Raw genomic sequence first — 15,956 nt, forward strand, 5'->3', positions numbered from 1 at the left:
GTGCACTGAGGACAAGCAAGTCCTAGGTTACAAACTGAACTCTCCAATGCAAGAACAAGATGCATTTCTTCCTTTAGGAGGTGCTATTGTCGCGAGAAAAGAAAAAGGTTTCAGTTTTGTTTTTGCATGTGGGCGGGTATTCTGTTTGTAATAACTGTTTGGATACCCTATATTTTTAATATGCTAGTTGTGATAATTTCATGCCAAGTAAAAATGTCCATAGTCATATTTTATGTTCCTAAAGTAACGGAATGACTTTCAATCTAGAAAAGACAAAAAAGGTGCTAATGTAGCATTTTTTTCAATTTTCCCGAAAATTTTCGTTTCCCCCCGAAAAAAACCTGGAAAAAACCCGTTTTTTTTCCCGAGCTTCAAAATTTCCGGAAATTTTACATCTCTAGCCAAGACAGCTCTGAAAGAACTTATGACTGAGCCAAGGTCTCACCAGCAGCTGCATGGGGAACATTGGGAAATCAAACCCGGCTCTCCCAGATTAGAGTCTATGCCCCTAAACACTACACCAAACTGGCTCTCAAACTACTTGATGAATTCTAATTCAGCACTTTGGCACTGGATTCTGCCTTTGAAGTTCATTTGAAGGCAATCATATTACATTATTTAAATAAAGTTATTGGTTCTTGTGTTATGCTGTCCTCCTTTTGAAACTTCTCCCCCCTCCCCCTCTGAAGTATAAATAAATATAAATTTAGCTGCTTTCATTCTGTGTTGGAATTTTATTTTTAGTTTTTGCTTGTAAGGTACTATAAGACTCCTGTTTTAATTTAGGGATGTTTAGTTTGATTATGTTGTTTATTTTCAATTTTTGTTATGCTTAACATTTTTTAAAAATTGGATCCCACGTAGAATAGCCAACAAATATATCTAATTCTGCTCTCTAGTTTTTTTAGGTGACATTTGGTTGAAGATAAGCCCCCCATAATAGCTTTCCACTTTGCAGCTTCTAGTGTTTTTTGTGGGGAGGGGAGTTGTTATGTCTGATTTCTAGTCACTGTATTTTCGTTTTTCTCTTTTTATGTAGACCCAAAGATAGAAAAAAATGAAACTTTAAACTGGCCTTTATCATAGCTTCACTCATCTTGCAGATAGTTCTGTATAAAGCAACAGGTATACTGTCCAATATGATCAGTTTTCTCAAACAGTAAAAAGTTTGTTTGCTAAGGACATTATTCAGCCCCATGATGCTCAGCTGTGTCTGGAGATTCCCCCCACACCCCATTGATTTGTTCTCAGCTGTTCATACATTGAAAATGCCAGCCATTCTTGCTGATAGACAGTTGGTACGTGGCGCCTGACTGTCCATCTGGCTGCTATTATCCTTTCTGCATCCACCGCAAGCAAGTTTTGTTTTGTTTTTGCTGTCAAGTTAAAGCTGACTTATGGTGACCTATAGGGTTTTCAAGGCAAGAGATGTTCAGAGGTGGTTTGCAACTGTCTGCATGACCCTGATATTCCTTGGAGGTCTCCCATCCAAGTACTAGCCAGGGCTAACCTTGCTTAGCTTCCAAGATCTGGCAAAGATTGGGCTAGCCTGGGCTATCCAGGTCAGGGAGCAACCAAGTAAGTTACTCTAGTGCAAATAATGGGCCATAGGAGGGCAAGAGCATTCTGTTGAGCCCTGTGCTTGTCTCTTCCTGTTGGCCTAGTTGTGCCTGCATGGGCACAGATCATACCCTGGTTTGATGGGTTTAAAAGTTCAGTACAAGTAGAATAGTTTTGTATGAAGAGGTTGCATTTGTGACATCCTCCACATTTGGACCCTTTATGTGTCAGATATGTCAATCCGCTCTACGTGAAATGTAGAACAAAGTTATATCTGATTTGTTATCTTGCCTATTTTCATTTTCTTTTCCCATCAGGTTTTGAAGTGGCATCATGGCTCATTCCAAGACAAGAGCCAATGATGGAAAAATTACTTATCCTCCAGGAGTTAAAGAAATATCTGATAAAATTTCTAAAGAAGAAATGGTGCGGCGGTTAAAAGTGAGTGAACAGCTTGATACTTTTTGAAAATTCTTTTTGGGCAGCTTGAAATCATGTAAATGCCTACTCTTTCCTATTTTTCTTGTTTGCTTGTGTCCGTATGTGCTTTTGTTTAGAGTTCTTTTAGCAGCTGTGGTGGAATGGGCCTGCTCAGGCATGCAGGCCCTATTCCACCTTGCCCTCCAAAGTTTTCCCAACACCTGGAGAGGCTTTTCTTTCTTGGGTAGCCCGCCACCACCACCTGACTTTGTAAGGGATTGCCCACTGGAAGGGTCAGGGGGGCTCCCAGCTTCCCTTCCAAGAACTGAGGCCTTGCCTCTGTGTCTGCTGCGTTGCAGACATTGAGCAGGGAGTTGGACTAGATGGCCTGTATGGCCCCTTCTAACTCTGTGGTTCTATAATTCCCCTCCTGAACCGAACAATTGGATGTCCCTCATCCAAGTAAACCCCATGTGCTGCCACATCTGATGCGTCCACTGTTTCTAGATCTTGAGAAGCCTTATCGGGTCAGAATCACTCTCAATGACAATCAAAATGTCCTTCTCCTCCTCCGCGGAATAAAAAGCTTCCTCCAGCCCCCACTTCTAATGCCTCTGGTGCTTCCCCTTTCTATGTGCTGCTTCCATATGTCCCACTAAGCCCGCCCACCCTCTGGTCAGCTTGCTCTGTGACTGGAACCTCTGGCTGGCTCAGACCTCGGCATTATCCCCCCCCCCCCTTGCGGGCTTAACTCTCTCGCTGGAGTTTGTTCAGTGTTTGGAAACCTCTCAGGATCTACTCCCATTTGGGAACTGTTTAGCTCTGCTCTACTGGCTTTTCTTTTAAAACCAAAAGAGAACACATCCCCCTGCGCCTTGTCTACATCCATCCATGCCACCGCTGGTCTTAAAGCATCTCCCTCCCCGCTCTCCAAATAATTAAATGCCCGGTCCCCCACAGATAAAAGCCTCTGTGCTGCGCTTGGATCTTTCCCCTCCACTGTGCCATGTGTTGTGATACTTGGGTTCACTGCCCCTCTTGCTTAGCACTTTGCACACACACCCCAACCCCAGCTGCGTCTGGTCCCAGTCTCATTCTTGTCTTTGGGCTCACTTTTGCCTGGCTGCTTCCCACTCATTTCCCACTGCCTTGCCTTCACACGCTACTTTGTCCCCCCCCTTTTTCCTGGCCAACCAGCCACGTTCCTCGGCTCCTGCCCATCTCCCCTCACTGCCTGCCCCCCTGCCCCACTCTTGCAGCATTCCCCTCCTTGCCAATGTCTCAGCCTTCGAATGCTGCACGTTTTGCTCTGCAAATGCACTTTGGGCTTGCTTTTCATTCGATACCCCTTCCACTGTAGGAAGGTGAGGGGGAGGAGGAGGAGAGGGGGAGGCGGACCCAGCTGCACCAGGGAGAAGCTGTGGCATGACCAGCCCAACAACAACAACAACAACAAAACCAAACACATGGAAACACACACTCTGTAGCAAGAAAAAAAGAAGGAACCCCACTTGACCTTTCAGGCTCCTGCCACTTGTCCGTCGTGCAACTCTAAGCAATGGGGGGGCAGGATTTGGGTGGGTGGGTTAGATCAGACAAGAGTGACGGGCCAGATTAAAGCCTTGGGCTGACACCTCTATGCTAGATCTATTAGCAGTTGTATGAAGGTAAGCTGGAAAGCAATGGGACTGCCTTCATTCCCCCTTCCTGCCTGTTCTCTGCCCAGAGAGGATTTAAAAAACAACACCTCAGAGTGAAGGTTTTGTTCATTCCAGACCTCCAAAGGAAGAGGGCATTTCTTCACAGCAGCATTAGAAAAATAACTTGCTGTTCATGTTTTTTTTAAAGGCCTGTAAGAATAGCAGTAGAATAGTGCTGTTCAAGTGTTTATCTGTGTCACATAGTGCTGTCACATTGACATCACTGCACATAAATCTACCCATAGTATTTTGCATTTTTTTGGGTTGCATGATGAGGAGTATTGATATTGCTGTCAAATATGGCTATTATTATGGCGTGCCTCTGCCAATTTTTAAACACAAGTGTTCATCCCGTCCTCTGATGTGTGTTTGGGAATGTGATAAGATTTTGTCACAGTAATTATAGGTAAAATATGATTTCTTAACTTTTCTTTAAAGGTAGAATAGGGAAGAATAACTGAGCTAACTTGTTTAACTAAGTGAAGAACTTACTGGAATAGTGGAGGAATTTTGGGAATCTGTCATACATGAATACACACACATTCATCATGTGTTTCAATATCTATGCAACCTATGCTACCCTATGTATACTGGATGCCTGTATTAGTAAATATACAAACTAGCTTTTTATCAAGAGTGCTTGCAGTCAGTCCCACTTGCCCTTAAGATACCTCTGCTGTGGCTTTCTGTACTCATAAGAGGGTTGCTACTAGGGCTGCTGCCACTAGCTTGAGTAATTCCTCATGATTTTGGGGCAGTGTCCATGGAGAAGAGAATTTGGGGAGGGATTTCACCTAGAATCTATGGTATACCGTAGAGTTTGCCCACTCAAGCGGCCTTTTCCTCCAAATCTCTGCAGTCTGGAGATAAGTTGTAATTCTGGGAGAATTGCAGGCTCCACTTGGAAGTTGGCAACCCTACCTTAGCCCTGTCAGTAGTTGAATGAATTACTAGTGTAAATCAGAACTAGTAGAGACCATGAACAGATAAGATGTGTTTGTAAATTTTAATCTGTGAGCCAGTGTAGTGTATTGACTATAATGTACTAGGAGACTCAAATTCAAAACTCCACTCAGCTGTAAAGTTCTGTGGTTGATCTTTGGCCGGTCAGACTGTCTCTCTCAGTCTGACCTACATGATAGGGCTGTTGTGGAGATAGAATGGGGAATGGAAGCCACATACACTACCCTGAACTCTTTGGTGGAAAGGCAAGATAAAAATGTACAGCTGAATTAATACTTCTCAGAACTGTGTTCTGCATACACTAATTTTGCCCTCTAGTCAAAGCAATTTCTTTCAGTTCTTACAGTGTTGAATAAAAAACATCTGTAATCTTTATTGCCTTTGTTATGAAGTACGTGATTTGCTACTTGAGAGATATTTTAAAATAACCATTCCTAAAGACTAGTAATGTATTGCCATTATAGTACAGTGATAAAGCAGAATGCAGTATGTCCAAATCAATATACTTTGTCTTTTCTTGAATCTAAATTCACTGCTGATCTTCTCCTTACAGTTTGCATGAAGCATGAGTAACTATCTCAGTGCTTTCCTCATGTTAAATGATAACAAAATCTTGCAATGTAAAATGATCATTAAAATGATCAATATGGTAATTAACTGATGCTTCTGTGTTTGCAAAGGAGATCTGTTTCTAGTGAGAAACTGTGGGCTGAAATGTGATTGTAATCTTTGCTTTTTAATTAAATCTCCCTACTTTAAAGGATTTTAATGTTTGAACGCTGTTAAGAATGATAGTTACGGTTTTGAAGTCAGCTAGCTGTTAAACCTTGCATTATGTAGACTAATAGAAATATTAGCCTTAGATATTTTGCTAGGAATCATATTCTGCTGATAAAGGCAGCATGAAACTGGTGGTGTATTGCCTTGTAAGTTAACCTGGAAACTGGAAAGAAACATAAATAATTAGTTTATTTCAATTTTTGTTTAATCCCAAGCAAATAAAATATAACAACATTCTCAGAATGATTGTGGTATACCCATTGTGATGTAGTGAACAGAATGTTGGATTTGGTTTGGGAAGGCTTTGATTCAAATTAGTGCTAAGCCCCAAAGCTCATTGGTTAGCCTTTGGACAATTGCTGTGTCTCAGCTTGATATTCCAGCTAGGGTGGTTTTGAAACTAAAGTGGGAACAACCACTCGTAGTGTATACTGCCCTGAGTTCTTTGGAGGTAGAGTAGGATAAAAATATATTCCGAAAAGCAAACTGGGTTGACATTAAAACAAGTTCTCGTAAATTCACCAGATTCTTATTTTTATTGTGGAAGAATAGCCATGTTAGCTTACTGTAGCTCTTTGGGAAAATGCCAGTCCACCGTAGTTCTTCAGGAAAATGATAATACGAGAGAATAGATTATTATGAAGGAAAATATAGGTGTTTTTTTCCCTCTGCTGTTTTTATTCTGCAGTTCTCAACATAGTTGACAACTCTGAGTTTTAATGACCTGTCACTGTCTGGATTTAAATGTATACTTGTTTCTAGAATGCTTATCTTGGAACTTTGCGTTTTGACAGATGGTTGTAAAAACCTTCATGGATATGGACCAGGACTCTGAAGAAGAAAAGGAGCTGTATCTTAATCTTGCTTTACATCTTGCTTCTGATTTTTTTCTTAAGCATCCTGATAAAGATGTTCGCTTGCTTGTAGCATGCTGTCTTGCTGATATTTTTAGAATATATGCTCCTGAAGCACCATATACTTCACCAGATAAACTTAAGGTAAGATGGTGTCTATCTTCTCTGAATCTGAATGTTAATTACTCGCACTCTTCAGCTGTAAGGTTTACAATGTACAGCTATTAAAATTAAAATTAGATAATTTTCAGAAGAATTTAAATTCTGTTTTCTTGATTACATTATTGTTACAGTGACAAGGAGAAGGTATTGTGAACATTGTCCAGTTATCTGTATACACAGTTTGAAATGAATTCCCAATGATCCAACATTACTTTTACAAAATTCGTTTTTAGGCTTGGAGTGTCACCTTCTTAATATTTATCTCAAAGGATAATATTTATCTCAAAGGTTATTCTTACTAGATAATAGCACAGCTAAAATGAGGGAAGTGCCCCAAGTGCCCCTGAAAAGCTATGGGTGTCAAGTCCTGGACACAATTACTCCCACAGCACTCTTGTAGCAGCAACATTTGTTTATTATGAGACAGAGGGGTTCCAAGCATGAACAGCTTTTGTGTCAGAACTGGGTTCCAGATGCCAGTCCCCCCCCCATATAATAAAACCAGGAAAAAAAACATATGCCAAATGACCAGTCACTTATCTCACTCAGCCCACCATAAGTTTGCCTCTGCCCCTATGACTGCCCCTAGCACCTGCAAACTAATGGTTACATTATCTAGAAACTCTGCCAACTTACAAGGTCACACGGAACTTTGAGATCATATGCATCCCAAGATGTTTACCATGGGAGGCCCCAGAGTGAGAATTGTTACGAGGTAGTACTAACCAAGCAAAGCAGACAGCCATACACAGTCACCTCCCCCCCCACTTTCCAGCAGAGAAGATAAACAGGAATGGAAAGGAACAAGGTTACAGAGGAACTGTAGAAACACATGTGAATCCATATAGAAATACATGGCAAGCGAGGCCCGAGCTTGACAATGGGGTCCTTTTGCCCATTTGGCCGCTTCAGAGTTCTTGCAAGTACATTGTGATGATCCTAAGAAGAAAAATAAGACATATTAATTAGGTCTGCATGTGAAACTTTTGCCTACTTCAGTGTGCTTTGCAGTGATGCCAAGGTTCACTAGCTGTGTAGGACAAACTGGTCTTAACAAGCAGAACCTGCCCCCATTATGTATGTCTTCTGATCTTAAAATTAGTTTGTGTGTGAATTATGTGTATATTATTTTTTTCATAATTTGTTTCAATAATATGTGTAGTTGTCTGCTGTCAAAAGGCAAAGTAATTTTGTCCAATTCATTCCCATATTTTTTGTAACCTGCACGAAGTATATAGATTTTAAGTGACCTTATTTCTGTAGCATGAAATGTCCAAATGATGGAACCAGCATTTCAGTTTACAGCATATGGCTCTATCATGGTGCATTATCTGCAGTTGTGTCCTTTTCTGAAACTGAGTGTATATATTTATTTACTTCATTTCTAGCCTGCCTTTCTTGCTGAGAGTTAAGGTGGAGTACAGAATTTTTAAATGGTGGATTAAAATGAACATAAATTAAAAAGGATCTTAATTATTGACTCCTGTTTGCAGTCTTTATCAAAAAAGCTGTCTTAGTGCAGGCTGTGACAAATGGCAGTTTCCAATAGTGAGTGAAAATGACTGTGACATTTGCATGGATGAGCTACGCAGTTTACTTTCTAGACCTAATTCTTGTGCTGTGCAGTATGGTTGGGGTTTGCTGTTTTGAGTGTAGTTGGGGGAAAAACTGCTTCCATTATTGGCTTCTGTTTTGGGCATTCTGGATCATGATCACAAGCATCTGTAGCTTTTGTATTGAGAAAACCACCTGAGGGGAGTTAAATGCGTTTTATGCATCATGGACTGTGGTTGCTCACCTCAACTCTCCTCTGAAATATCAGATTCCTGCAGTGTATTGTGGCCGTTGTATTTCTAAGTTCCAGTGCTTCTTCCTTGTATCTATTAGGTGCTCTCAATTATTCCAATCTCTCCCAATCCATTTACAATTGATCATAATCAATATTACAGCTTGGTACAGTGTGTTTTAGGGTATCTGGTTCTTTAAAAATTGTTGACTCCAGTGGTGAAAGAGTGTGTGCTCGTGTGTGTGTGAGGGTGTACAATGAGTTATATCTGCCCTGTTTCATGTTCATATGTAGTTTGAATGTGCTTCTGAGTTGAATGTTGAATGAATTACTCAAAATCCCTTTCATAGTCAAAACTTTTTTTTGGGGGGGGGGGACGAGACAATGAGGCTGCCTTGAATTACATTCTTAATTTCACTTGTTATATTGAAGATTTTTTGCTTAACATTTTCACCAGAGTAGCTATTGCTGTCAATTAGCTTTACTTAGTTCTATTTTTATTTTCTTCCTATAGTAGAATATGTTATAATTCTAGAAAAATTCTGGCTGTTGAATATATTTTGCATGTATCAAGTGTATCTGTAGATATCTCTTTCTCTGAGCCATGCAGTTAGGAACAAATGCTGTCCTGGGGCTATAGTATGACAGTTTATTCAAACTTTGATAGCCTAGCGTTCTGAAAAATGTGCTCTCCCCAGTCCCCCAAATCCTACTGCATGTTGAAACTCCAGGTAAAATATATGTGGAAAGAGGTATGGATAAATGAAAACTGGCCCATCTGTTGATCCGTCTGAACAATTTGAAGATGAGATAGCTGTAGGTCTTTTTACCTTATTAACAACATAGAATTATAGAACCACAGAGTTGGAAGGGGCCATACAGGCCATCTAGTCCAACCCCCTGCTCAATGCAGAATCAGCCTAGAGCATCCCTGAGAAGTATTTGTCCAGCTGCTGCTTGAATACTGTTGGGGGGTGGGGGGGGGCACCACCTCCCTAGGCAGCTGATTCGATTGTTGAACAACTCTTACTGTAAAAAAGTTCCTGATATCCAGCCGGTACCTTCCCACCCTTAAACATGAAACCTGCATAAGGCATAGTCTGTGTCCCACTGAGTCTGGCGATCTCCCCTTGACTGTATAGGACTAGGTTGGAGTAAGTGGGCTATACACTGCTGCATAAAGATTATCATCCCAGGTAGTAAAACTAACACTGATTTTATATTACTATTCATCCATTTTAATACTTGCCTCTTCCTATGTTTTTCGTTCCCTCCTCTCTCTTTGTCTCCCCCTTAATTTAAAATTTAGATTGCAAGTTCATTGGGATAGGAATGTGTCATTCATCTTGGTACTTTGTAAAGTGTCATGTACATGAAACAACAATGTGCACTATAAATAAATGGACGAAATTGCATATAGTGCTTTTGAAAGTGTTCTTCTAATATGTATAAGGAAGAAGACATTAAATCTATCTTAACAGTCCATTTTTACTAGATTTTATGTGTGTCACCTTCAATTCAACACAGCCTTTCAATTCAGCACAGTCTAACACAGCCTTTCAAAAAGAGTATATACAAGGAAAGGTGTTTTTTTTTTAAACCCGTTCCCCTAATCTTCCTTTCTACATCATTTGGCATTGTGCTGTGTAGGACTGTTCTCCACTCCTGGAATGGAAAAGCATTGTCATAGAGGGAAAGCCCCCTGGTGGCCATCTCTGTAAAAATTTTGGTTTTAACAGCCTGTTCTGATGCAGGGATTGTTTTAGTTCTCTCAAGAGCTTTGATAATGTGACCATTTATTTTTTGCATTTTTGTCCCTATAAGCTATCCTGGTTGGCCTTGGATGTGTGCTTAAGTGAACCAAGCAAACTCGACTGTGTTTAGCAGAGTACCTGTGATCTTGATGGCATTTTTTGCTTTGATGGCTAAAAATAAGTGTTAGTGGGCTCTTGGCACTGTAAGAAAAATTAAATGAAAGAACAACCAAGTCACTTTTTTCTAAAATTTGATATCTGTTGCAAAGCTTCCTGGGGAATTTATGTTTGTTATCCAACTAAACATGAAGGGGCACATTAGAGCAGAATTACGAAGAAAGGACTGTGGCTAGCTTGCAGTTATTTCCGATTCTTTTTAAAGTGAGGAAAACTTTGACACTGCAGCTTTTGTTCATGTGCAAAATATTTATGACTTTGTGCTGCTTTGGCAGTTCAAACTCTTGATCTCTTCTGAACAATATCCGCTAAAGATGTTCCATACTACAGAGCTGAAACAGATGGGTATATAGTATCTTTGTGGGCTCCTATAGTGAGTCTAGCAGTCTTCAGGGAGGAAATAGTACTGTACCTCTTTCTGGGACCTATTTAAGCTAGCTTGGTGTGATAGTAACAGCCTGGAAAGCAGTTGCTATCTGGCCATAGTTTTAGATGGATGACTGGTCACTCCATACTTTTCCATTGGGAAAATTTGTGCTTTCCTGTATAGATATGTATCACTAGGTAGTAAGGAGATCCCTGTTTTTTACCCAGTACGAACATGGGGTTTGGGAATGCCAAATCGTGAAAGCTTTAGCATATCCAATATGGTTTCACACTAAAATAACATAAACATTGGTTTTGCTGAATGGATGCAGATTCGGGGGCGGGGAGGGGGCGGGAAGAACATGGAGTATTTCTTTCAACAAAAAGAATCCAGGAGTGAGATTTCCTTCTGTCAACATTATTTATTGTAGCATGGAAAACTCAGAATCTGATCTTGTCTCACAATAAAATGAATGAAACTGAAAATTCGTGCTGCAGAGTCCTGGTTGACATTCCTAATATTTTCTGTCTTTTTATGTGCTTCAGACTTTGATTGTGAGAAGAAGAGGTTAGTTAAACATGTTACAAGTTTACTAGTCTGTAGAAAAGTATCTTTCAGTTGAAGTGAATACTTCTAGAACTAATACATATATATTGTCACGTGATGTGAAGTAAACTACTGTATTTTCTGTTTTAGGATATATTTATGTTCATAACAAGACAGCTGAAAGGATTAGAAGACACAAAAAGCCCACAGTTCAATAGATATTTTTATTTACTTGAGGTAAGTTTAAACAATGTACAACTAGTATATGTGGAGCTGCCTTATATGAAGTGATGTGTCAGACAATTATTCTTGGGTCTCAGATGAAAAAAGATCTTTTTCAACACCTGATATCTTTACCTGAAGTGGCCAGGCACTGTATCTGGAACCTACTGTGTACGAAGCATGTTTTGACCACCAAACCACTACCTCATTAACTTTTTTTTTGTAAAATGCTGGTGGCATTCTATAATACAAAAGGTGGCTATGTTCATCTGAAACTATCAGTATGCTTGTTAATTTCTGAGAAATTCCAGTTACCCTTATCTTTTTTTCTTCTATACAGAACATTGCGTGGGTAAAGTCTTACAACATATGCTTTGAACTAGAAGATAGCAATGAAATTTTCACACAGTTATACAGAACATTGTTTTCGGTAATCAAGTGAGTATATTTAACTATGTAACATACATGATGGTGTTAAGGGCCAAAAGGATATTTAAAATTGTTAGGCATCAGATTTTTAGATAACCTGGTGACTGTAGTTTTTCCTGCCATGAATGCATTTGCCTAATTTGCTAGGGTAATTTAGTAAAACTGTTTTAGATACCTGTTGCCCCAGTGAGACAACACACACAGAATGGCACATATGGAACCTTTTACATCATTAGTTAGTTTATGTTGATCATGAATTGTTGTTTGGGCACTGTTTGGTATTGATCGCAAGAGTTCCCTAGAGCTGAATAGCTGTAGTCTAGTTTATGGATTGGAGGTTGGCTGTTGCTGGTTATATCCCTACCACCTTCAACAAAACTGCCTGCAAATATTTAAACTATTGATCTAATTTCCAGTGTTGTGAAAAACATTATGATGTCAATGATTTTGCACTAAGAGTTTTTGTATTGTGGTTTCAGAAAACAGAAGTAGTATGTTAAGTTTGTTTCAGTGTTCAGAGAAGTGGCTTTTTAAAGGAACTATATTTTCTTTTTAGATCCTTACAGTAGCAATTTAGTAAAAATGTTTATTTCTAGAATTACCTTGTACATCATTTTGCTTTGCTGGCCTGAAAAGAAACTTTTCTAATTTCAGCAATGGTCATAATCAGAAGGTTCATATGCATATGGTGGATTTGATGAGCTCCATTATTTGTGAAGGTGATACAGTATCTCAGGAGCTTTTGGATACAGTTTTAGTTAACCTGGTGCCTGCACATAAGGTAAGCATTAATATTTCTTACTGTGTCACTATTACTACTTTTATTTAGCATCAGTAGTAATTTAGATAGTAAAGTGATATTGCAACCACATTTTTCATCATCAATCTTCTGTGCAATCCCACATGCGCATGAGCTGGCCTGCCATTGGATAGGACTTTACAGCTAATAGCCTTCAGGGGGCACTGTGCACCAGAGCCAGAAGCTTGTTTCCACCAGGGACCACATGTTCCTGCGCAGTAGCACCCCCCACCCTCTGTTCCTCTTGCTTTTCAGAGTCTCCAGCTACAGTCAAGAGGATTTGATCCAGTTTTGCTGAAGCGACTTCGGCGTCTGAGTCCTTTCCATGGCTCAGAAGGCCCTTTTCAAGAAATGCTCCCGGTGTGAGGTGAAGATGACCCAAACTGACAAACATGATCTCAGGCCTGTTTGGGTGAGGGGCATAGTGTTTCTACATGTGAGGCCCGCTAATGCTTCATCCCTAAAGACCTACCACTCTGCTCCCACAGATAGAGAGGGGAGAAAACTGGATGTCCTGGCTTGGAAATTATATTCTTCAGCTTCACTGGGTTTCAAAATTGCTAACTATGAAACCATTCTGGCTGACTATCAGCTGTTCTTATGGGAGAGGATTCTTCCATTCCTGGAACTCCTGCCTGAAGATAAGTGTCCCCGCACTAAAGTTCTGCATGCTGAGGCCATTAAACTGTTGAAGCAGCAGGTGAATGTAGGACAACATTTTGCAGATTTGGCTGTGAAGGCCATGGCAAGCTTCATCATACTCAGATGCCACACGTGATTAAGACCAATGGCCTTGTCTATGAAGACCAGGCTTAAAGTTGAGGACTTACCTTTCGAAGGTTCCACACTCTTCTCCTCCAAGATAGACGGAATGCTTTCCCTAATAAAGAAAAACAAGTGGATAGCTAAGTCCCTAGGAGTGTCACAATCTTCCATGTCCCAATTTTTATCAGAGGTCCTTTGTGAGACAGCCCTGGCATCCACATCAAAGGGACTACTGTTTTCCTGGCCCTTCGGGGTCTCAGTATCCTACCCCTCAGCTGTTTACCCCACCAGTGTTACCATAAGGTTCCAATTGACCTAGGTCAACCCCCTCTTTTGGTGTAGTGGTTAAGTGTGTGGACTCTAATCTGGGAGTACCGGGTTTGATTCCCCACTCCTCCACTCGCAGCTGCTGGATGACGTTGGGCAAGCCACAGTTCTGGCACAGCTGTTCTGGAAAAAGAGCAGTTTTTCTCAGAGTTCTCTCAGCCCCACCTACCACACAGGGTGTCTGTTGTGGGGAGGGAAGGGAAAGGAGTTTGTAAGCCACTCTGAGAATCCTTTGGGTAGTGAAGGGCGGGGTATAAATACAATCTCCTCCTCCTCCTCCTCTTCTTCTGAGGCGACTTCATCCCAGAAGTCATTCTCCTGACTAGAATCCTTGTCAATACCTGTTGAGTTTGGGGACAGGCTACCTCAGTTCGCTACAAGCTGGGAGGCTGTTACCTCGAACAAATGGGTTTTGTCCATAGTTAGATTTGGTTACAGATTAGAATTTAAGTCTATTCCCCCTTGTTCTTACCTCAGAGGGGTTCTAAACAAGCAGTCTTGGGTCTTGCTCAGGCTGTGGCCTTCCTAACTGATAAAGCTGCCATCGAGGAAAGTACGCCGTCTCAGTCATCTGAGGGTTTCTTCTAGTAGATGTCAGCGAGCTGCCATTTCTCTGGGATGTGTCCCTCTTCCCTCCCTCCCCGTGTTATTCTCTTCTGGTATGCGACTGTAACTGCCAAGCTTCTCCTACAGGTGGACGATGGAGTGTTATGTCTTCTTGCCTTGCTTAATTAGATTCCCGTGTGAACTGAGCTTGTGTTTATGGTATGAGCCGTTGGAGTTCTCAGGCTGCTTCGCGCCTTTTCTAATCAACTCCCTTGCGAGGGAGTTTAGCCCATTGGGTTAACCAAGTTTGAAGTTCCTATATTATACTGCCCCTGTGTATTGTAGTCATTCTGGACAATTCTCTGTATGTTCATGATCAACCATGCTTTGGAAATAAATCTTACTTCTTTGGAACATGGGTTTGTTCTCCTGCTTTGGGGGTCTGACAGTAGATAAGAAAGATGGGTGAGTTAGACCCATCTTATACCTCAAAAAATTAAATGTTTTGGTTCATGTTTCTATGATCTTCAACGTGGTCTCTGTGCTTCACACCCATGGGATCTAGTGCGCATGCGCTGGATCGATCGGTGCTGTGGCAAGCTCTTTTAAAAGATTTTCGCGCCCAGACCTCGGGTATGCGCAGGAACCCCACCACGCATGCCCAGAGGGGTGGGCGTGGACATCCCGTCAGTTCCTACAAACTGCCACAAATCAACCCCTATTAAAAATGTAGAAGCTGACAGCAGCGGGGAAGGAGGGTGGGTGGTGTGAATGCACAGATGACCACTGGATTTTTTCCTCAGTTTATTTATTTTCTTCGTTCTTTAAAAAACTTAAAAAAAACCTTTTATTTTCTGCTGAGGGGGAGGTTGCCGCTTTACCTCAGTCAGGCCTTCGGGCTAACCCCCACCCCCACCCCTTCTTTCTTCTTTGGTTTTTATGGAGAAGAATTGGGGCTTTTTTAATAGGTGCAGGGGTTGCGGTAGTAAACTTGCTCCTCCTGACCGTCATACCCTTTGTATACTTTGTCTCGGAGAGTCTCATCGACCCGAATCTTGTCGCCACTGCGCTTGCTTTTCAAACCAGACCCGGAAAAACCAAGCCGCTCGCCTTAAAGTGGCCCTGCTAGAATCGGCTCTACATCCTTCCTCAGCGATGGATGCCGAGAAACCATTGACCTCAACGGCTCCGGCATCGAGGCCTGCCTCCGATATCAGCCAACCGACACCGAAGCCTCCGGCATCGAAGGCGCAATCCTCCGCTTCCACGCCGGTGAAAAAGAAATCCGAGCTAAGTAAGGAGCAAAAGTCCGCAAAGAAGGCCTCTTCCAAACCCCTTAAGGCTGCAAAGAAGGGGAAAGTAGCGGTGGCTGCACTGAGTGATGCCCCTAAAGTGCCTTCCACTCCCACGACTGTATCGATACCGGAGGCCCAAGTCCCTCCACCGATACCATCCTCCACCATCCATGTCTTGGACTCCCCTGTCCACCAAATGGAGCGTCCTTACTCCGGCATCGAAACGGTAGAGCTCCTAAGTCATCAAATAGATGCAGAGCCGTCTCCTTCCCTGTCATCGACGGTATCGGAAGCTCCCGACATAGATCCACATCGGCACCGATATGCTTCTTGCGACACGCAGCGTCACCCTCCACGTCTGCACAGTCAATCTGTCGATATTGACAACCGAGATTATATGGGCTCCTCTCATAGACATGCTGCCGCTTTGTCTCCGAGACGTCCACAGTCCAGAAGTCGATCCCCGCGAGTCTGCTTACCCCCGCCACCACCTCTGTCTTGGGA

At 41.7% G+C, this 15,956-nt stretch overlaps 1 protein-coding gene across 1 annotated transcript in view; it reads left to right on the forward strand.

Annotated features, from left to right (window-relative positions):
* Window positions 1-1,893: 1,893 nt before the first annotated feature.
* Window positions 1,894-15,956, forward strand: part of PDS5B (PDS5 cohesin associated factor B) — an 82,066-nt gene continuing 68,003 nt past the window's right edge. The window contains exons 1-5 of the mRNA XM_015420515.1: window positions 1,894-2,001; window positions 6,218-6,421; window positions 11,220-11,306; window positions 11,632-11,729; window positions 12,375-12,501. Coding sequence (XP_015276001.1) covers window positions 1,894-2,001; window positions 6,218-6,421; window positions 11,220-11,306; window positions 11,632-11,729; window positions 12,375-12,501 — 624 coding nt within the window. The remainder of the gene's footprint in view (window positions 2,002-6,217; window positions 6,422-11,219; window positions 11,307-11,631; window positions 11,730-12,374; window positions 12,502-15,956) is intronic.

This window comes from Gekko japonicus, unplaced genomic scaffold, assembly GCF_001447785.1.
Source record: "Gekko japonicus isolate JY-2015 unplaced genomic scaffold, Gekko_japonicus_V1.1 scaffold576, whole genome shotgun sequence".
In the NCBI taxonomy this organism is placed as follows: Eukaryota; Metazoa; Chordata; class Lepidosauria; order Squamata; family Gekkonidae; genus Gekko; species Gekko japonicus.